Genomic DNA, 23,201 nt, shown 5'->3' with positions numbered 1-23,201 from the left:
CTTGAAGATCAATTGCTCCTCAGTAAGAGTTTAAAATACCTTTAGAAAAAAAGACTGTTAAATCAAAAATCCTTAACAAAATGGCTTAAGAAAAAGTTAAGAGTTAAATATAAAATCCCATTAGTTGGAGGATCTTTAAAAGAATGACTTAGGCAAAAGTTAGGGCATAACAAAAATAAAAACTACATTATGATTTGATCCTTCATATTAGAAGGTACATAGGCAGCTTGGTTTCATTACCAAATTCAGTCAACTTAAAAAAAAAAGTCTCGTTGATTAAAAATAATTCAAACCTTTGTGACATTTAAACTACCAAGTTGACGTCGAAAGTTGAAAAAGTTCAAATTATCAAATTATAACTGAAGCAAAGAAGACTTATTGCTAGGGTTTACTCCTCCTAATTGACTCAATTAATGGTAAATTCTTAAAGCGATACTATTCTTGAATATAAATTGCTCCTTGGTAAGAGTCTAAACTGCCCTTGAAAAAATCCACTAAATTGAAAATCCTTAATAGGAGGTCTAATATAAAAGTTAAAAACTTAAAAAAAATAAGTTTATTAAGTTGAAAATCCTTAAAAGGACGACTTAGGCAAAAGTTAGGCCATAAGAAAAAAAGAACTAGCTTATAACTTTATCATTCATATTAGAAGGTACGAAGACAGTTTAGTCTCATTGCCAAGTTCAATCAACCAAAAAAAAAAAAGGAAAAAAATATCTTCGATTAAAGATAATTCAAATCTTTATGATTTTTAAACTACCAAATTGACATCGAAAATTGAATAAGTTCAAACTATCAAATAGTAATTGAAGCAAATAAGACTTATTGTTAGGGTTTACTATTCACAATCAGCTCAATCATTGGCAAATTCTTGAAACATTACTATGCTTGTTGCTCTGCATGAAGATCAGTTGCTCCTCGATAAAAGCCAAAACCAACCATAAAAAAAAGCTCTCTAAGTTGAAAATCTTTAACCGAACGGCTTAGGCAAAAGTTAAGACGTAAAAAAAAGGCCAATTAAGTTGAAAATCCTTAAAAAGATGACTTAGGGAAAAGTTGGGTCGTAAAAAAAAAAAATTACATTATGACTTGATCCTTCATATTAGAAAGTATGTAGGCAGTTTGATCTCATTGCCAAGTTTAGTCAACTCAAAAGAAAAAAAAAAGGAAAATGTCTCTTTGATTAAAGATAATTCAAATCTTTGCGATGTTTAAACTACCAAGTTGATGTCAAAAATTGAAGAAGTTTAAAGTATTGAAAAGCAAATGAAGTAAAGAAGACTTATTGCTAGAGTCAATTTTTCAAAATTAGCCAAATTCTTGAAGCATTACTATACTTGAAGATTAGTTGTTTTTTGGTAAGAGCCTAAATTATCCTTAAAAAAAGCATGTTAAGTCGAAAATCCTTAACAAGACGGCTTAGGAAAAAGTTAGACTTAAAAATAAAAGCCCGTTAAGTTGAAGAATCCTTAAAAAAAAAATTTAGGCAAAAGTTAGTGCATAAAAAAAAAAGATAAAGTACGTTATGACCTTATCCTTCATATTAGAAGATACATAGGTAGCTTGGTCTCATTAAAGAGAATTTAAATCTTTGCGATGTTTAAACTACCAAGTTGACTTTGAAAATTAAAAAAGTTTAAACTATAAAATTGAAAGTAAAGCAAAGAAGACTTATTGCTAGGGTCTACTCTTGTCAATCGAGTCAATAACAAATTCTTTAATCGTTACTATTCTTGAATACCAATTGCTCCTCGATCAGGGCTTAAACTCCCCTTAAAAAAAGCCCATTAAGTTGAAAATCCTTAACAAGGTGACTAATGCAAAAGTTAGGACTTCAAAAAACAGGCTCGCTAAATTGAAATTCCTTAAAAAGACGACTTAAGCAAAAGTTAGGCCATAAAAGAAAAAAATTACGTTATGACTTGACCTTCATATTATAAGGTATGTAGGTAACTTGGTATCATTGCCAAGTTCAATTAACCTAAAAAGAAAAAAAAAAGAAAAACTCTTTTTGATTAAAGATAATTCAAATATTTGCAACATTTAAACTACCAAGTTGATGTTGAAAATCGAAGAAGTTCAAACTATCAAATAACTTATTGCTGGGGTCTACTCTTTATGATCAACCCAATTGAAGGCAATTTCTTGAAGCGTTATTACGCTTGTTACTATGTTGAAAGATCGGTTGCTCTCGATAGAAGCCTAAACTACCTATAAAAGAAAAACCCACAAAGTTGAAAATCCTTAACAGGACAACTTAGGCAAAAGTTAAGACTAGAAAAAAAAAACCCGTTGAGTTGAAAATCCATAAAAGGGCAACTTAGGCAAAAGTTAAGTTGTAAAAAAAAAAAACCTGTTATTACTTGATCCTTCATATTAGAGAGTACGTACACAGATTGATTTCATTGCCAAGTTCAATCAACTTTAAAAAAGAGAAGAAAAAGTCTCTTTGATTAAAAATAATTCGAATCTTTTCAACGTTTAAACTAACAAGTTGACATCAAAAATTAAAAAAGTTCAAGCTATATAATAGCAAGTGAAGCAAAGAAGACTTATTACTAGGGTTTTTTCTTCACAATTGGCCCAATCAAATATAAATTCTTAAAGCGTTATTATGCTTGAAGGTCAATTGCTCCATAGTCAGAGTTACGTTTTAACTTAATTTTTCATATTAAATGGTACGTATGTAGTTTGTTTAGTCAACTAAAAATAAAGTGTATTCGATTAAAGATAATTCAAATGTTTGTGACATTTAACCTATCAAGTTGATGTCGAAAATTGAAGAAGTTTAAACTTGTAAATTGCTAAGTTCTATTCTTTATAATCGGCCCAATCAATTAAAACTTCTTGAAGCATTATAATGCTTGAAGATTAGTTGCTCCTCGGTAAGAGCTTAAACTACTTTTAAGAGCAACCCGGTAAGTTGAAAATCTTTAACAGGATGGCTTAGGCAAAAGTTAGAACTTAAAAAAAAAACCCCATTAAAGTTAAGCTGTAAAAAAAAAAAAACTATGTTATGACTGGATCTTACATATTAGAAGGTACATAGGAAGCTTGGTCTTATTGTCAAAGTTCAGTCAACCCAAAAAAAAAGAAAAAGAAAAAGTCTATTGGATTAAAGATAGTTCAAATCTTGGTGACGTTCAAACTACCAAGTTGATGTCGAAAATTGAAGTTCAAACTATCAAATAGCAAGTGAAGCAAAAGAGACTTATTACTAAGGTATACTCTTTACAATTAGCCCAATCAATGGCAAATCCTTAAAGAGTTGCTATACTTGAAAATCAATTGTTCCTAAAAGCCTAAACTACTTGTCACAACTCAATTCTCAGGCCATAACCGGCGTAAGGACTCAATAGACGTGGCCTATTAGGCCTAAGCAAAGCCTTTCTATGAAAACTTGTTTATTAGACCATCTGTCCCTCTTTTACCTCTACGGTTCTTAATTAATTGTTTTCAAAAATAATTTCCTTTCGAAAATAAGTCATAGCAACTGAACAATACCATTCACAAAATAATATTACTATTTGCCAACCTATGGCAACATTATCATGCAAACCAAGCATACAATGTTTACAACAAATCTCATGAATTATATTTTAATTAACCATATACTCATACAAAAGACCTTAACTATCAGCGGAGTGACTCTAACGTGGATAATATCATGGAGTGTTTTGGCAAACCTACCGTAAGATGAACAGGAAGAAGCGCCTCTACGTAAAATCCAACTATTTTCAAATCTGAAAACATGAAGTTGAAAAGAGTGAGTATAAACCTAGTGAGTGAATATAGAAAAGGAACAAGCAAACGATACGAAGAGCTTTTCGAAAACATGATGCACTTGTTTAAAAACAATTCAATTTTATATATTATGAACAAAACTTGATGTCGTGCTGTTTTTCAACTCATTTTAAAACATTTAGGAAGTTCAAGAAAGCCAAGCATAGTAGAGGTGCAACGAGAATGAATTTTCGCTACAACAAACTTTAAGGCAAAATTTTGAACCAACTACCCGAGAGTTTCTTGCTGCAACAAGAATGCATTTTCACTACAATGAAATCTAAAGCAAGGGTTAAGGCCATCCACCCGAGAGTTTCTTGTTGTAGTGAGAAGGCATTTTTGTTGCAGCAAAATTTCTAGGCAAATGAAATTAAGGGAATTTCCACTGCTATAAAAATCTAATATTGTTGCAACGAAAATCAGATTAAACACATTTGACAATAATCAAGTTTCAACAGTCAATGCAATCACATATTAATTTCAAACCTCTATATATATATATATACACGTATGCCACCACCACCGCCTCACCTAGCTCATGTGCACTCCCACACCGCACATAGTCAGAGTCATCATGTGCACCCCACATCGCGCACAGCTAATGCCATCATGTGCACCCCCACATCACACACAGGTAATATCATCATTCATATTCTCGCACCCGTCATCACCGGCATGTGAATCCCCACATTGCACATGTACAGTTATAATTATCATACAATATTATATATATATATATATATATATATATCAATATAATATAGGAGCACAATAATTCATCATATTACACATTCACAACATACAACGTTTCATCAAGAGCTTGTTCCCATGCAAATTTTAAAGAAAAACCTGTAAAATATTTCAAGTGATTCAATCAAGTATATAATCATTTATTTCAAAATATTTTAATGCAAGTTCACTCACTTTAATGCCACCGTACAAAATTAGTGCCCACAAAGTCTTGATCTAGGTAGTCCCAAAATACCGTTAAAATCTATATTTACCAATAAGTCATAACAACCGCCATCAAGTCATAGTTTGAATTTAATAATTTTAATAAATATACACTATACAATCTACACTCTAACCCAACCTTTAACCTATAATTCTAGTCTAATTCATAAACCCTTTAAACTAGTTGTTCAAGTTTGAAGTTTCTTTACTTTGGTGCTTGAAGGTATAAAGATCAACCAAACCTAGCAAATTTCAAGGAAAGAAAATTTGAAGAAACTTAGAAAACAAAGTCTAAAAATTACAAATCCATAAATTTAAAAATTCAAGGGTTGAAAATATATACATTTTAGCTTTTAAAATGAAGATTTGAAGCCAAGAATCCAAGTGTTGTTGAAAGTGGAGTAAAAATAGAAAACAAAGGAAAGGAAGAGAGATTTTTCTTTCTCTCTCCTAGGGTTTAGATGTGCTGAAAATTGGGGTTAGAAGCTGCAAGTTTGATGCCTAAGAAGTTAGAAGAAGGAAGGAGCAAAAAAAGAAAAAAAAAGAAAGAAAATAAGGAAAAGAAAATGAAAATCTTGAATTTTATAAGGGAGGAACAAAAATGGCATTAGAAGGAGATGAAGGAGGAACGATGGTGCCTTGGACACAATGGCTGGCCGTGGGATAAGGATGGAGAGTAGGAAGCCTTGACCAAGCTTTATGGGAAATTATCGTTTTACCTTCCAAGGTTTTCACCTTTTTTAATTGTATTCTCCCACAATATTTTAATTCCAATTTCTTTTCATTTTTCTTCCTTAACACTTGTACCAATAAAATATCAAATTTATGATTCAACGCGGTAACACTGTAATATTTAAATATTTACTTGCCCGCTCTAGCTTTATTTAATGAAGACATGCAGGCTCCATTAACGTCATTTTTCTCTAAAATTTTCTCGTCCTTCTTCTCCTCCACTTAGATTGACCATATATTTCTCCTTCATGAAAAATTTCGACATCGAATAAAATATTAATATTTTAATATTATTTTATTAATAAAATATTATTTTATTTCAAAATTTTTCACTAGCCTTTTGGGGCTCCAAAACATCTTACTTTGCCACGATTCACATTCGAATCACCTTTTATTTCATAAATTTTTTCTCGATAAAAATATTATTATTTTATTATTATTTCTTCACATGTAAAATATTTTATCTTAAAATATTATTTTCACCCGTCTTCATCCTTTGGTACTTAAATCAGCATCCATTAACCATTTGTCTCGTTGATAAGGTCATATTGACTTCTATATGAGGGTATTGGGTATCACATTACCCTTTAGAAAATGCCTACTAAATTGAAAATTTGTAACAAGAAGGCTTAGGTAGAAGTTAGGGCTTAAAAATGAAGGTCCGTTAAGTTGAAAAATCTTTAAAAGGACTACTTAAGCAAAAGTTAATGCGTAAAAAAAAAAGAACTACGTTATGACTTGATCTTTCATATTAGTAGATATGTTGGCAACTTGGTCTCATTGTCATGTTTAATCAACTCAAAAAAAAAAATCTTTTTTTATATAAGCTAATTCAAATTTTTTCGACATCCAAACTATTAGTTTGATGTCGAAAATTGAAGAAGTTCTAACTATTAAATTGCAAGTGAAGCAAAGAAGACTTATTGCTAGGGTTTACTCCTCCAAATCGGCCTAATCAATGACAAATTTTTAAAGTGTTACTACTCTTGAATATCAATTGCTCCTCGGTAGGAGCCTAAACTACCTTTAAAAAGAGTGCCTGTTAAGTAAAAATTCTTTAACAAGACGGTTTACACAAAAGTTAAGACTTATAAATAAAAGCTTGTTTCTTTTTTTTTCTCTCTTCAAAAGATTGTTATCTATCCATGGAGGATAGGATAAAATAATAATAAAAGCTTGTTTAGTTGAAAAATCCTTAAAAGGATGGCTTAGGCAAAAGTTAGGGTGTAAAAAAAAAGAATTATATTATGACATTATTATTCATATTAGAAGGTACGTAGGTAGTTTCATTTAAAAAAAGTCTCTTTGATTAAAGATAATTCAAATTTTTGTGATGTTTAAACTACTAAGTTAACTTTGAAAATTATAAAAGTTCAAATCATCAAATAGCAAGTAAAGCAAAGAAGACTTATTGCTAGGGTTTACTCTTCATAATCCGCCCAATCAATGGTAAATTCTTGAAGCGTTACTATGCTTGGAGATTAGTTTCTCCTCGATAAAAGCCTAAACCCTCTTCACAATCAACCCAAGTAATGGCAAAATCTTGAAGCATTACTATGCTTGAAGATCAGTTGGTCCTTAGTAAGAGCCTAAACTGCTTTTAAAAAAAACCCACTAAGTCGAAAATCCTTAACAAGATGACTTAGGCAAAAGTAAAGACTTAAAAATAAAAACCTATTAAGTTGAAAAACCGTAAAAGGATAACTTAAACAAAAGTTAGAGCGTAAAAAAAAAAAAAACTATGTTATGACTTGATCCTTCGTATTAGAAGGTACGTAGGCAGCTTGGTCTCATTGCCAAGTTCTGTCAAGTAAAAAAAAAAGTCTCTTCAATTAAAAATAATTCAAATCTTTGTGACGTTTTAACTACCAAGTTGATGTCAAATATTAAAAAAATTTAAACTATCAAATTGCAAGTGAAGTTAAGAAGATTTATTGTTCAGGTCTATTCTTCACAAACGACCCAATTAATGACAAATTTTTAAAGCATTACAGTTCTTGAAGATTAGTTGCTCCTTAGCAAGAGCCTAAACTTCTCTTATAAAAAAGCTTGTTAAGTCAAAAATTCTTAACAAGACGACTTAGGAAGTTAAGAGTTAACAATAAAAACCCATTAAGTTGAAAAATCCTTAAAAGGACGATTTAGGCAAAAATTAAGACATAAAAAAAAAAACTACATTTTGACTTGATTCTTCATATTAGAATAAACGTAGACAGTTTGATTTTATTGCCAAATTTAGTTAACCCAAAACAAAAGTCTCGTCAATTAAAGATAATTCAAATCTTTGTGATATTGAAACTAATTAGTTGACGTCAATAATTGAAGAAGTCCAAATTATGAAATTGCATTTGAAGTAAAGAAGATTTATTGCTAGGATCTACTCCTCACAATCGGCCCAATCAATGGCAAATTCTTAAAGCTTTATTATGCTTGATGATGATAAGAGCTTAAATTGTCCTTAAAAAAAACTAGACCAAACAGGCTCTTAGAAGATTTCTGAAATAATTTAAGACAAACAAAAAAAATGTCAAAATTACATGACACAAAGTTGTAGATGAACTTTAATCTCAATTGGTATTGAGACAAATAAAAAAAAATGTCAAGATTGCATAAGGTAAATTGTCTCATGGATGGATTGTAATTTCACTTGGTGCCGCAGGAAAGAATGTCAAAATTGTATGAGACAAAGTTGTCTCAAGAATGAATTATAATTAATTCAATGGATGTCAAAACAAAATATGTCAAGATTGCATTGCTTATGTGTCATTGACTAATTGTTTTTCTTAACAAGGTGCAATTTGACTATACATGGAAAGGGAGTTGCTATTGGGGGACTCTCTTTCAGACTTTATTCTATTTGGGTTTTAAGTCAAGTAGGAAACAATTTTTTGTTGTGAGTCTAAAGCAGCTTCAATACGTTGCTATGGATGTCCTGATTTCAAAATGAATGCTTACGTCATGGATTTCCTTGGTCTGTGATACAAAGGCTATGCAGACCTGCAAACTTCGAAAGGAAGAAAATTTCAATTCATAGTTCAATCAGTGGACTTCCAGCGAGAAAGCAATGAATGCTAAAGCCTAATATCTTTATAATTCATCCCTTTCAAACTTCTAAGTTTTATTACTTTCTTTTCTATAGTAGTACAATTTTTTACGAAGTGGCGTAGCAGCATTTGATAGCTATTTTGGAAGGCAGTTCAATCTCAATTCATCTAACAAAGCATTCAAATCAGAGTAGGATGATCCACCTTCTTCCACAGCCCTCCTCGCCATATCTTTCAATTCCCTAGTTCGGTTTCTCATTTTCTCACCTTCTTCGCCAACCATTAACTGAGTCACTGCCCTTTGTATGTCTTCGCCGGTCACTATAATCTTTGTATCATCTGCCCATCTAGACCATTCCTTGGCTCCGGTACAGACTCCTATTTTTAGAACATCTACAATAAGCTTTTCATTAAAAAATTGCTCAGCGTGGAGAGGCCAAGTCACCATTGGCACCCCGGCAGTGATACTCTCGAGTGTTGAGTTCCAGCCACAGTGAGTCATGAACCCTCCTACAGCTTCATGATCAAGAATTAGAACTTGGGGTGCCCATCCCCTTATTATCAAACCCTTCCCTTCCATCCTCTCTTCAAATCCTTCTGGCAGCCACTCTTCTTTGTCTTCATCATTTACCTTTCTCACAACCCAAATGAAATTCTGTCCAGAAGCTTCAAGACCCTTAGCCATCTCATTTAGCTGAGCAGCTGAAAACCTGGACAAGCTTCCGAAACATATATAGAGAACTGAGTTGGGCTTCTTTGAGGCTAACCATCTTAAACACTCATGTCTATCAATCGAGGCTACGTTTCCCCGCTCAGCTTTATCTTCGCTGTCCTTATTGCAGAGTGAGACAGGACCAACTTGCCATGCCTTCTTTCCCATAACTTTGGAGTAGTGTTCTCTGTATGCTGGTTCCAGCTCGTAGAAACTATTCACGATGACTCCAAAGCTTATCCGCTCTGATTCTAAAGCTTCATTCATCATCTTTCTCCGCTCACTCCCCCCTTCTTCTTTCATAAAATCTGGAAGCTGCATCTTTGTCATCTTTATCTGGTCCGGAAGGCCGGGCACATCAAAGAATTCAAAATCAGTTGCTATCTTTTTGTAGGGTGCATGGCGTATTACGCTATCAACGATAGAAATGGAGAAGCAGCTTGTCCCATGAAAAACCAGCCTTGGAATTCCAAACTTGCTAGCAACATTTGTAGCCCATGAAAACATCAAGTCGGCCACAAGGCAATCGGGGCGGAGTTCTTCAAGGAGCTGTTCAAGTGGTTGTTGGAAAAGGTTAACAGCCTTGAAGAACTTGTTTTGCATTTCTTGTGAAGTGAGGGAACTCACATTCTCGCATCCTTCAGGTAGCCCAACCTCAGCTGAAGGAAATTTGATTATGTAAGTGCCGATTTCAAAGCCTGATTCGCTATCTCTCTGAATTGTTTTGGCAAAGAGATGAGCATTGAGTGGAGTGGTAGCAATTGTCACCTTTACTCCATGCCTAGCACATAGTCTGGCCATGTCCACTGTCGGGATCAAGTGACCATGGGCAAGTTGTGGCAAGAATACGATATGAAGCTGAAGTGATTTTGAGGCCATCTAGCCTTGTGATTATGACTAGAAGAGGTTAAATGAAAGAAGTGTAGGAAGAATAGCAGTGGAAGAAACAGAGGTAAATTGATTGGCAAACAATTTAGAAGTTGAGCTTCTTATTATATACAAATGCAAAATGCTGGAAAGACAATAAAAATTTGAATTTAAACAGCGTACGTGCTTGAAGCAAAAGAAATGTGTTGATAATTGACATGGTAAACTTCCTGGTAAGTATGTTGAATTTGTGTGCTTGGACTGCAAGTATACTTTCTAAACTGAATATGTAGAAAGGTCGGAGCAGGGTTAATTCAAACCACGTGCGGAGACCACAGCTAATTGTCATCATTTTATTGGACTCATATGTCTGTATATGTGGAAAAAATTGTTTTGTGTCAGGCATCTTTGATCTAGCAAACATTAGGAGTACAGCTTCAAGTCCATATGCAGTGTACTGACTCATTTGTTTTGCTTGGTTAGCAAGGAGTCCTTTAAGAAAAAATTGTAACCTTGTCTTTTATCTGATTTGCATTTAAAGTCAACTAGGGAAAGCTATCTAATTGAATGGGAACTAAAGCAGTAATCTTTCTTTAAACAGCATTGATCCATGAATAAAAGAGAAGGGTATAAATAACCTGCAAAGTCATCAATATCATTTAGGCGCAGAGGGAAATGGAAATTCTGGCAACTCTTCTAAATAGGACCATAGGTCCAATGGGCCTCTAGCAGGCAGAGAAAAGGTCCATGTGTAATGATTAAAACTGGATTTCTGAGTTATATAACTTATAAGCTTGACAAGAAATCTGCGGCTGGGTAATAGGCTTAAAAAATGGTTGTGGATCATCAGTAATCACCCGTCTCCTTACTTACAGAAGCCAACCCATTGCTTTCACATATTTGTCCATACAATTGTACGGTAGCTTTTGTCATATGACAAATTCTACAATTGCAGTTTTTCATATACAATACAAATTGCAAGGGATACCAACTGCTTCCCTTTTCTCCTACCACTCACTTTCGAAGGTATTACTATTAGCTGCTTGAAAGGAGATAAATAAGTGAAAAATTGATATAGCAGAAAGGAAGTTGCCATTGGGGGACTGTCTTTCAGACACTATTCTATTTGGGTTTTAAGTCCAGATGGAAACAAATTTTTGGTTGTGAGTCTAAACCAGCTTCAATACGTTGCTATGGACGCCTGATTTCAAATGTCCAAAAATTAATCTGATTCTGACGTCATGGATTTCCTTGGTCTGTGATACAAAGGGTATGCAGACTTGCACACTTTGAAAGGAAAAAAATTTCAATTCATAGTTCAAATAATGGACCTCCAGCCAAACAGCAATGAATGCTAACTAAGTTTTATTACTTTCTTTTCTATAGTAGTACAATTTTTTACGAAGTGGCGTAGCAGCATTTGATAGCTATTTTGGAAGGCAGTTCAATCTCAATTCATCTAATAAAGCATTCAAATCAGAGTAGGATGATCCCCCTTCTTCCACAGCCCTCCTCGCCATATCTTTCAATTCCCTAGTTCGGTTTCTCATTTTCTCACCTTCTTCGCCAACCATTAACTGAGTCACTGCCTTTTGTATGTCTTCGCTGGTCACTATAATCTTTGTATCATCTGCCCATCTAGACCATTCCTTGGCTCCGGTACAGACTCCTATTTTTAGAACATCTACAATAAGCTTTTCATTAAAAAATTGCTCAGCGTGGAGAGGCCAAGTCACCATTGGCACCCCGGCAGTGATACTCTCGAGTGTTGAGTTCCAGCCACAGTGAGTCATGAACCCTCCTACAGCTTCATGATCAAGAATTAGAACTTGGGGTGCCCATCCCCTTATTATCAAACCCTTCCCTTCCATCCTCTCTTCAAATCCTTCTGGCAACCACTCTTCTTTGTCTTCATCATTTACCTTTCTCACAACCCAAATGAAATTCTGTCCAGAAGCTTCAAGACCCTTAGCCATCTCATTTAGCTGAGCAGCTGAAAACCTGGACAAGCTTCCGAAACATATATAGAGAACTGAGTTAGGCTTCTTTGAGGCTAACCATCTTAAACACTCATGTCTATCAATCGAGGCTACGTTTCCCCGCTCAGCTTTATCTTCGCTGTCCTTATTGCAGAGTGAGACAGGACCAACTTGCCATGCCTTCTTTCCCATAACTTTGGAGTAGTGTTCTCTGTATGCTGGTTCCAGCTCGTAGAAACTATTCACGATGACTCCAAAGCTTATCCGCTCTGATTCTAAAGCTTCATTCATCATCTTTCTCCGCTCACTCCCCCCTTCTTCTTTCATAAAATCTGGAAGCTGCATCTTTGTCATCTTTATCTGGTCCGGAAGGCCGGGCACATCAAAGAATTCAAAATCAGTTGCTATCTTTTTGTAGGGTGCATGGCGTATTACGCTATCAACGATAGAAATGGAGAAGCAGCTTGTCCCATGAAAAACCAGCCTTGGAATTCCGAACTTGCTAGCAACATCTGTAGCCCATGTAAACATCATGCCAGCCACAAGGCAATCGGGGCGGAGTTCTGCAAGGAGCTGTTCAAGTGGTTGTTGGAAAAGGTTAGCAGCCTTGAGGAACTTGGTTTGCATTTCTTGTGAAGTGAGGGAACTCGCATTCTCGCATCCTTCAGGTAGCCCAACCTCAGCTGAAGGAAATTTGATTATGTAAGTACTGATTTCAAAGCCTGATTCCCTATCTCTTTGAATTGTTTTAGCAAAGAGATGAGCATTGAGTGGAGTGGTAGCAATTGTCACCTTTACTCCATGCCTAGCACATAGTCTGGCCATGTCCACTGTCGGGATCAAGATACCATGGGCAAGTTGTGGCAAGAATACGATATGAAGCTGACGTGATTTTGAGGCCATCTAGCCTTGTGATTAGGACTAGAAGAGGTTAAATGAAAGAAGTGTAGGAAGAATAGCAGTGGAAGAAACAGAGGTAAATTGATTGGCAAACAATTTAGAAGTTGAGCTTCTTATTATATACAAATGCAAAATGCTGGAAAGACAATAAAAATTTTAATTTAAACAGCGTAGGTGCTTGAAGCAAAAGAAATGTGTTGATAATTGACATGATAAACTTCCTGGTAAGTATGTTGAATTTGTGTGCTTGGACTGCAAGTATACTTTCTAAACTGAATATGTAGAAAGGTCGGAGCAGGGTTAATTCAAACCACGTGAGGAGACCACAGCTAATTGTCATCATTTTATTGGACTTATTTGTCTGTATATGTGGAAAAAATTGTTTTGTGTTAGGCATCTTTGATCTAGCAAACATTAGGAGTACAGCTTCAAGTCCATGTACAGTGTACTGACTCATTTGTTTTGCTTGGTTAGCAAGGAGTCCTATAAGAAAAAATTGTAACTTTGTCTTTTATCTGATTTGCATTTAAAGTCAACTAGGGAAAGCTATCTAATTGAATGGGAACTAAAGCAGTAATCTTTCCTTAAACAGCATTGATCCATGAATAAAAGAGAAGGGTATGCACAACCTGCAAAGTCATCAATATCATTTAGGCGAAGAGGGAAATGGAAATTCTGGCAACTCTTCTAAATAGAACCATAGGCCTAATGGGCCTCTAGCAGGCAGAGAAAAGGTCTATGTATAATGATTAAAACTGGATTTCTGAGTTATATAACTTATAAGCTTGACAAAAAATCTTCGGCTGGGTAATGGGCTTAACAAGAAGTGAGGGAACTCACATTCTCGCATCCTTCAGGTAGCCCAACCTCGAGCTGAAGGAAATTTGATTATGTAAGTGCCGATTTCAAAGCCTGATTCGCTTACTCTCTGAATTGTTTTGGCAAAGAGATGAGCATTGAGTAGAGTGGTAGCAATTGTCACCTTTACTCCATGCCTAGCAAATAGTCTGGCCATGTCCACTGTCGGAATCAAGTGCCCATGGGCAAGTTGTGACAAGAATATGATATGAAGCTGACGTGATTTTGAGGCCATTTAGCGTTGTAATTAGGACTACGAGAGGCTAAATGAAAGGTGTGTAAGAAGAATGACAGTGGAAGAAACAGGGTTAAATTGATTGGCAAACAATTTAGAAGTTGAGCTTCTTATTGTATACAAACGCAAAATGGTGGAAAGACAATAGAAAGTTAAATTCAAACAGCGTAGGTGCTTGAAGCATAAGAAACGTATTGATAATTGGCATGGTAAACTTCCTGGTAAGTATGTTGAATTTGTGTGCTTGGACTGCGAGTATACTTTCTAAACTGAATTATGTAGAAAGGTCGTAGCAGGGTTTTTCAGGACCAGAGCTAATTGTCATAATTTGATTGGACTTATTGTCTATATATGTGGAAAAATTTGTTGTGCTAGGCATCTTTGTTGTGGAAAAAACATTTGGTATACAGCTTCAAGTCCATATACAATGTACTAACTCATTGTTTTGAATGGTTAGCAAGGAGTCTTAAAAGAAAATGTTGTGACTTTATCCGATTTGGATTTAAAGTCTATTAGGGACAGCCTAGATCCGTGAATATCGATGCAAGGACTCTTGGGTTTGCTGAATTCTCTTGACCAATGAGAGAAGGGTGCGAAAAGGGCAAAGGAAATTCTGGCATCCCTTCTAAATAGCACTAGGCCGAATGGGCCTCTAGCAGACGGAGATAAGGTCTATAGAGTGATTAAGACTGGATTCCTGAGTTATATAACCATGAAAAGAAAGCTTCGGCTGATTAATGGGCTTGAGGTTGTTTCAAAAATGGGTGTGGGTCACCAGTCATCACCCGTCTACTTGCTTACGGAAACCAACCCATTTGCTTTCACAAATTTGTCTACCCACTAGTATGGTGGCTTTTGTCATATGACAATGCTACAATTGCAGTTCTTCATACACAATACAAATTACAAGGGATTCCAACTGCGTCCCTATTCTCCTGCCACTCACTTTCGACGGTATTACTATTAGCTGCTTGAAAGGAGATAAATAAAATATATATATTGATATAGCAGAAATGCGGAAATGTTGCATGCAGGCAGGCAGGCTGAATTTGCTGGTTCACATGCAGGAAATCTGATGCCAACATTCGAGGAGGTTAGAGGAACAACGTTGGCAAATGGAGCAAGGACGCACGTGCTAGTGAGTGCTGAGGCAAGATAATCTAATCTGATAATGTCTTATCATGCCATGTTGGCTTTCTCATCAAACTGATGACATTTCTTCTGGTTTTCTTATATAATTTGACTTGTTGCTGTTTCATTATGCTGTAAAAAACATTTATAGCCCACCAAACCTTAGTAGTTAACTAGTTTTAATAAAAATAAAATAAAATTCAATATCCGGCTTTCATCTCCTATCTTTATAGGTTAAGTTGACCCATTAACAACTTTTAATTTTCTCTAATAATGTATCTCGTTTTTCATTTTTTATTGACGGTGGGTGGATTCAAATGGGCTCTTTAAATAACAAAAAATGTACCTCATTTTCAAGAATTCACATTGTTACGTGATGGAAAGAAAATTATTTTCTTATTTACCCTAACCTCCCCGAAAGTGGAAGAAAGGAGACGCCGAGGTAGCAGTCCAATTCGAACGTCTCAAATATCCATAACACATTTGCCTTGCCCCCCAAAATAGAAGATAAATCACAATTATGTATATTTGAATGCTATATAATGTTTTCTAGATGCCCCATCTTGCATTAATGAGTTGGCAAGAAAGGTGGATTGGATTAGTAATTGATGTCATAAAATTGGGTTTTTTATTTTATTTTAGATTCCAATATTGATATGTCTTTTTTAACATGTGATATCGTATTATACCACGAAAGAAATTTTTTTTTTGTTCGATAATTTGAAACTTTGAACATGAAATTTTAAATTTTAATCATTAAGAATATCTCCTTNTATTGCCTTCTCATCAAATTCTTAAAAATATATATATATAGTATATATATATATATATATTATATATATATAATATATATATATATGTACTGTTTAGTTTAAAGAGGGATTGAAAGAAGAATATTGAATAGGAGAAAAGTTTATTAAGTGGGGTTTTCTTTTTGTTAAATATTTTTCTATACGACTGTTTGCTTTTAAAAGTGGATGATACAACTTTCTTTTTCTTCTTCCCTTTCTTTTTTTTTTCTTTTTGACTCGCAATGTTTAAGTCGAACCACAATCAAAAAGGCTTTTCATTTCTTGAAATTCTTCCTCTCAAATCAAAGCTTCAATCAACTAATGGTTGAGCGAAAACGCGTTTGCCAAAGGAAAAGGTCCCTTGTTGTTTCTTTATTTATAATAATTCAGAGGACTTTGAGTTGCCAATTGGTGGTTTCCTTTGTAACAATTTGCAGAACTTCTTTATAATGGAATCATTAAAGTTGCAAGAAGATGGAATTCCTGTCCGTCTTAAACAATAACGGATTCGCGTCATATATTCGTTGGATAAGACATCACTTGATATTATTAGAGAGATGTCCCACAGCTATCAGGTATATAGGGATTGACTCATCCATAGAATACCAATGAGAAATTCGAACTTGCAGTTTGGTTAATCAACGAATCTTTCTTTTGGAAAAAACCAAGGGATAATGATATCAGATAAATTTGTCTTCATTAAATCAGTAATCATAGTACGTACCCTTTTTGTGTCTTTCTTATTTTCCCCACATTATTACTTTTTTATTACTCTTTCTTTCCTTGCATAATTTCCATCTCTTTTTTGGGTTTTCAATATGAACACTAGTAAGTACCTCTATAATTTATGCATGCGCGTATTCATCCATCCTGAGTTCATACCCTATCACTCACATGCTCAACAAGTTCATACTAATTGCCAGAAAAAAATACAGTAACTATTTAGTATTTCAAGCAGTTTGTTGGTTAACAGTGTAGTTGGTTTCATAACTGCGAGTCTACGACATGCCAAAGCGAAGTTAGCAGGCCTTTGTGCTGCCGCGGGCTGGGACGGTGTTGGATGTTTGCTGGTGCTGTCCATTTCACTTCTAACTTTGCAAGGGTCAGACGAGATTTATTGCATCAACGACAGTCTTCTTTTTGAATTTTCGCTTGTGCTGTCCATTTCGATGAAGATGAAATGCACATGGCAACAAAATTGACTCTCTGTGGAGGAATAAAAGAAGTGAGTGTCTTATATATGAAGATTTATAATGGATTTGTTGTAAGGAGAAAAAGAAAGAGGTTTGGTGCACACACGAGATTAGACCAGGGTTTAAGAAAATACAGATTCTCCTTACACATGAGCTATGATTAAGTATAGTTTTGTACTTTGGTATATAATTTTTATTTCTCAACCTTTAATAGTTGAAACAATCTTAATGACTAAGTCTGTTAACTTTATCTGACTTAGTCTTATTTTTCAATTTTTATTATTAAGTTTGTTAACTTTATTTGACTTAGTTTTATTTTTCAAATTTTATTATTAATCTGATTGAACCTGATATTTTTTAATTCTCTTAAACGTTATTTGACTCAGCATAATTTTTCTTGATTTCTTTTGATTTTTTGTTGATTTTATGCTTATTTTTTGTAACATTAACTTTTTGCTTCAACTTATATCATTAATCGAACTAAGCTTGATATTTCCTCATTCTCTTAAACATCATTTGACTCAAGTATATTTTTCCTTATTACCCTTTTATTTTCAATTGATTTTATGTTGATGTTTTGTAATGTTAACTTTATACTCCAACCTATAAATATAGCCTCTCTACCTCAGTCACAATACGCCAACAGCTTTTTCATCTCCTCTGCATATTTTCTCTATTTTTCTTGCTTTTTAGTTATGTTCTTTTTTCTCTAAAAAAGTTTTTTTGTTGTTCCCGCAATCCCTTACTGGTTTGTGGGGTCTGTTGAGTCTTTGAAGATAATCATTATAATCATTTTGCATCGAGTTTCGTACTTTGAAGGGACAAAAATTATCTTTAAACACAGTAAAATCATGCCTCAGACTTTCTTGTATTGTTTATGTACTTTGCTATTTTTCCACCAATCTTAAAGATAATTTTCAAGAAGTGGTTGGTCTTTACGTTCATGGTATTTTGCTCTTCTAGCAAAATATCTTATGTTCACAAAACCTATGACATCTGCACTTTTAACTTTCATCGGGATGTAATTTATAGGTAAAATTTGTATGTGACATCTGCATTTTTTACTTTTATTTTACTTTCTTGATATATTCTTTTATCTACTTATTTTCTTTTATGGTTTTTTATTTTCTTGAGTTAAAGAATGGTAGAACCTTTTTAATATTTCAAAATATTAATTGTTTTCCTATTTATCATAAGGAAAAATATAATCTGCTATATGTTGAAAAATAAACAATAAATTTCAAAATAAAAAAGCAATGATGGATTGATGGTGATTTTTTCTAAAAACAAGATTTTATGATAAAATTAATGAAGTCGATAAGCTATGACAGTTATTATGGCTCTAATTTACTTCATTGCCATAGTTTGGCCAATTCTAATATGAATTCTATATTATTGTTTATGTTACTTGATTTAACTTTACAACAAGCATATAGAGACAGCAAGCAGATAACTTAAAAGGAATTTCTTCCATTTTGCTTTCTCAATAAAAATGTTGCTGTTGCATAATTCATTTTGCATGAAAGCATGAATTCACTGTCATTTGATATAAGTAGGAATATGGTTTATTGAGCTACGGAATATGCTAGATTTGAACATTACTTTGATAATTATCTGGTTGTTGAGCATGATTTGAACACTTGTCTAATGATTAATTGCCAATTGAGATTACATGAGCTGGTAATTATAGGCATGATTTTGTTGCCACTAAATTTAAATGAATTGATATACTTATTTTTTATGCATGCATTGATATGGTTAATAAAACAGAATGTTTCTTGATTTCTAAATTTGATATAAAAGATTTGAGAGAAGTCAATGTTATTTTGGATATTAAAAGCATACGATGTGATAGTGATTTAATGCTAACACAAGAGCATTATGTTGAGTGGTTACTTAAAAAGTTTGAACATTTTGATATCACACATGTGAATATTTCTTATAATGGTAATATCCAATTAAAAAAAATAAAGATAATAGTATGGTTCAATCTAAGTATGCTTAGATTATTAAGAGTTTGATGCATTTGATGATTATACTCGACCTAATATCGCTTATATTGTGTGTAGACTAAGCAGATATACTCAAAGTCTTTATCAAGATCATTAGACTGCCCTGAGCAAAGTAATTAAAATATTTGATAGGTATTATAAGCTATGATATTTTATATAATGGATTTCTTGCTGTATTAGAAGGATATAGTGATGCTAACTAGATCTCATTCAGATGAGACAAAATCCACAAGTGGATATGTATTCACTCTTGATAAGGGTGCTGTAACTTGAAAATCAACCAAACAAATAATAATTGCTAAATCTACAATGGAACCAAAATTTGTAACTTTAGAGTTGGTTGGCAATGAGGCTGAGTGATTAAGAAACCTCTGAGCAAATATCCTGTTGGGAGTGAAACTAACACCTTCAATGTTTATGCATTGTGATTGCTAGGCGACAATAGCCACTACAAAAAATAAAACTTTCAATAGTTAGAATAGATATATTCGCTTGAGACATGATGTAGTAAAATAGCTACTTAGAGATAGAATTATGTCCATTAATTATGTAAAATCATAGCTGAATTTGAACTATCTTCTAATAAAACTCTTGGAAGAAAATTGATTAATGATACATCGAACGGAATGAGATTTAAACCAATTAAAGAAATCAACAAAAAATAGTAACCCAACCTATGTGATTGGAGATCTCATAAATTAGGTTCGTACAGGTAATAGAGTTTAGGGTCTTTTAAGTATTGAAGAATAACCATTACAGTCTTTTTGCATCGAATTTCATACTTTAAAAGGTGAAAATTATTTTTAAAGATAATGAAATCACGTCTCAAACTTTTTTATATTATATTTGTGTTTTGTTATTTTTCCTACATCCTCTCCCTGTTTTATGCAAATGTAAACTTTAAAAAAAAAAAAACATAACCACCTTTTTGAATTTTCGCTTGTGCTTTTTAGTGTACTGTGATAGAGATATCGAAGATGAAATGCACGTCGCAACAACATTGACTGCCATTCGCTAGCTCGGAAACCCCAGCTCCACCTTATGGCCACCGCACATTAGAGATATTATCACATTGTAGCAATGGGAAAAAGTTCTGTGTATTTAACCTTTTGAAAGTTCAATATGCTGAATTATTGACTTGGGTTTGTTCTGCATGTGAGGTAGGACTGGCAGGCCATTGTTGATTTTGTCCCATTTATGCAACTTGAAATTACAGAATGGTGTAGCTCCTTGAACCGGACAAATCAATCGTTCTTCATTGCAAAAATGGTTCGATGTTTGTATCGATTTGGTGATATTCCCATCAAAAGCATGGGCCTCAACACACTTTTTAAACATCGAAAACCAATGGTCCGACCCACCCCATCGTCCTTCGCTTTTTGATGTGTTATTTTGAAGGGAAAGCACTTGGTTGTTTCTTGGTTTTATAGAACTAAGTGATAGGTAGTGGTCCAAAATTTCAAGGGAGCCCTAGTGTATGGAATGTGCCCTTGCTCATTTGGATGAACCCTCCATGTAACCTTTTGAAAGTTCAAATCTAAAATTTCCTAAATGTACGTACTTAGGTACGCATGTATTTGATACTATAAACAGCTGGCAGAGACTAAATCAATAGGATAACAACTTAGGACCTACCAAAAGGTTATTGAGGCAACATCTATTATGGAAGGAATCGAGCATAACAAGCAGTAGTTAAGAGAGCATGTCATTCTCGGACAAAGATGGGGCAACAGCCCCACACCAGGACAAGTAGGAGTAGGTTTTTATTTGTTTTTAGCTTATGCTCGTGAAGATTGACTTCCCTCAATTATGGTCTACTCCTTTTCCTTATATATCTGCCCTTGCTTTTTAGGCATCCTCTAAAGGATCCTGCGAAGGGGAGAAGGAAAAAATGCGCGCCCTCTCTCTCTCTACTTCATTTCTATTGTTCACTATCATTTTTCACTCATGTTTGCATCATGGGGTGCCTAGTGTTGATCCATTAATTGGGACAAACAGGGAAACATTAGAAATAATCATAGGCGGGGGTGGGGAAGCTCCTGCCCCTTCTCACATCGAGGAATGTCCACCCCCTCCTCCCCCGCCTGAACCTGAATGTCCACCCCCACCGTCGCCGCCGCCGCCGCCTCCCCCACCGCCGCCGCCGCCTCCGCCCCCGCCACCGCCGCCGCCGCCTCCCCCACCGCCACCGCCGCCGCCGCCTCCCCCTCCGCCGCCACCACCTCCATGTAAATACCGAGACCCACAATATGGCTGCTTTGAAAGCCCGCTAATTGCAAAAGCTTACCCTGTGATCCAAAATTTCAAGACACAAATCTTTAGTGACCCCAAGGGCTACGCAAAAACATGGAAAGGCAACAATGTTTGCAAATACAAAGGCTTCACTTGTGCAACGCGTCCTGACCTTAAGCTAAAAGCAGTTGCTGCAGTAGACTTCAATGCTGCTCTTTTGGCTGGGCATGGTTCCTGCCTTCCCCTTGATGGTTTCATTGATAAATTGGACGATCTAGCCATATTTCATGCCAACTCCAACAACTTCACCGGTACAGTTCCGTTTGGAGTATCCAAAATTAAATATTTGTATGAGCTTGACCTTAGCAACAACAAAATTAATGGAGATTTCCCGATGGAAGTTCTTGGTGCTTCGAATTTAACCTTCCTGGACATAAGGTTCAACTCGCTTAAGGGGGAAGTTCCACAACAAGTGTTCAAATTAGATCTCGATGTGCTCTTCATCAACAACAACAACTTGGAACAGACCCTTCCTGATAATCTTGGCGACACACCAGTCCTATACCTCACTTTTGCCAACAACAAGTTTACTGGTCCTATTCCGCCAAGCATTGGCAGAGCTCGTAACCTACTCGAAGTGCTTTTCCTCAACAACCAACTTACAGGGTGCTTGCCTTATGAGATTGGGTATCTGAGTAAAGCCACTGTGTTTGATGTAGGCTCCAACAAGTTAACAGGCCCTATACCAAACTCGTTTGGGTGCCTAAGAAAGATTGAGCTGCTCAATTTGGCCAACAACGAGTTCTACGGGGCAGTACCAGAAATAGTCTGCCAGCTCCCGAAGATCGAAAATTTGTCTTTGGCAAATAACTATTTCACTCAGGTTGGTCCTGCTTGTAGGAAATTGATATGGAAAAAGAAACTTGATGTAAGGAACAACTGCATTTTGGACCTGCCGAATCAAAAATCAAAAGATGAGTGCGCTAAATTTTTCTCAAGACCGCCGCTGGGTTGCGAGAGGAAGGAATCTTTTAAGTGGGTTCCTTGCATGAAAGGTGGTTATGATTATTCCAATTCAACGGAGAAATCTCACCAAGAATCAACTGCTTCCCTCCCAACTGTTAAAACTTATAGCACTCTTATTCCTCATCGGTTGTGATTTCCTTGCTGTTGATGGACCTCATTAAGAAAAATCATGATGGGGTCTTTGGCTATTTCTTTCTGTTGATACTTATCTCATATTGTATGCAGAACTTCAGTGTACTGTTGAATTTATTAGTGAATAAATGAACTTCCTTTTTCCTTCTAGTTAAGGAGCCCTGTTTCCTAGCTAGCAAGAATTCCTTTCACTACAATATTCGTGAAGTGGTTCAAACGGAACTGGGATTGCCTTGCCCTTTCTTTAATGTCACTTATATAAATGGAGTTTTTACAAGTTTAGATGTTCTAAGGTTAAGCGAACATTTTCTATGTGTATTTCTTGCAAGAAAAGAAGTTATTGTGGGTACAATCGGATTCATAATTGCAGAAGGAGCTGCTTGAAAGCTCCACTTGTTGTACTCTACAAAAATCCAAGCAAAGCAAAACAAACCTTTTCTCCAACATTGGGGATAATCGATTTTATAATATAGCAAGTGTCCAACATGTTTCTTTGAATCTTTTTCTTTCCAGCTTTCATTTTTGCATCAATTATCGGGTTACACAAAATCAAAGTAAATCCTCTTCTCCCCTCATTAATTCCATCTCTGCACTGAAAAACAACAAGTGCTGCCAAAATC

General features: G+C 34.9%; 3 protein-coding genes across 4 annotated transcripts; 1 reads left to right on the top strand and 2 right to left on the bottom strand.

Annotated features, from left to right (window-relative positions):
• LOC18607979 (scopoletin glucosyltransferase) lies at positions 8,474-13,827 on the bottom strand. Of its 2 annotated transcripts, XM_018116501.1 has the most exons (2): positions 13,803-13,827; positions 8,474-9,843 (listed from the first exon to the last, which is right to left on the bottom strand). In XM_018116501.1, exon 2 carries the CDS (start codon positions 9,826-9,828, stop codon positions 8,650-8,652), a length of 1,179 nt encoding a protein of 392 aa, XP_017971990.1. In that variant the 5' UTR covers positions 9,829-9,843; positions 13,803-13,827; the 3' UTR covers positions 8,474-8,649. The 2 variants fall into 2 exon arrangements, with proteins under 2 accessions (XP_017971990.1, XP_017971989.1); XM_018116500.1 differs by lacking the exon at positions 13,803-13,827 and having other exon boundaries at positions 8,474-10,266.
• On the bottom strand, positions 8,483-13,396 carry LOC18607978 (scopoletin glucosyltransferase). The gene is made up of 2 exons (XM_007042428.2): positions 11,456-13,396; positions 8,483-8,585 (listed from the first exon to the last, which is right to left on the bottom strand). Exon 1 carries the CDS (start codon positions 12,972-12,974, stop codon positions 11,520-11,522), a length of 1,455 nt encoding a protein of 484 aa, XP_007042490.2. The 5' UTR covers positions 12,975-13,396; the 3' UTR covers positions 8,483-8,585; positions 11,456-11,519.
• LOC18607977 (uncharacterized protein At4g06744) lies at positions 21,028-22,736 on the top strand. Its single transcript, XM_018116373.1, has one exon. The coding sequence runs from the start codon at positions 21,083-21,085 to the stop codon at positions 22,580-22,582; it is 1,500 nt and encodes a 499-aa protein (XP_017971862.1). The 5' UTR covers positions 21,028-21,082; the 3' UTR covers positions 22,583-22,736.

Source organism: Theobroma cacao, chromosome 2 (genome assembly GCF_000208745.1).
Source record: "Theobroma cacao cultivar B97-61/B2 chromosome 2, Criollo_cocoa_genome_V2, whole genome shotgun sequence".
NCBI lineage: Eukaryota > Viridiplantae > Streptophyta > Magnoliopsida > Malvales > Malvaceae > Theobroma > Theobroma cacao.
Note: the sequence above shows the minus strand (reverse complement) of the source record. Positions and strands in the feature narration are given on the sequence as shown.

Bases quoted from the DNA above. Each gene is read 5' to 3' on its own strand.
- LOC18607979 (XM_018116500.1), bottom strand. From the start codon at position 10,104: ATGGCCTCAAAATCACTTCAGCTTCATATCGTATTCTTGCCACAACTT.
- LOC18607978 (XM_007042428.2), bottom strand. From the start codon at position 12,974: ATGGCCTCAAAATCACGTCAGCTTCATATCGTATTCTTGCCACAACTT.
- LOC18607977 (XM_018116373.1), top strand. From the start codon at position 21,083: ATGCGCGCCCTCTCTCTCTCTACTTCATTTCTATTGTTCACTATCATT.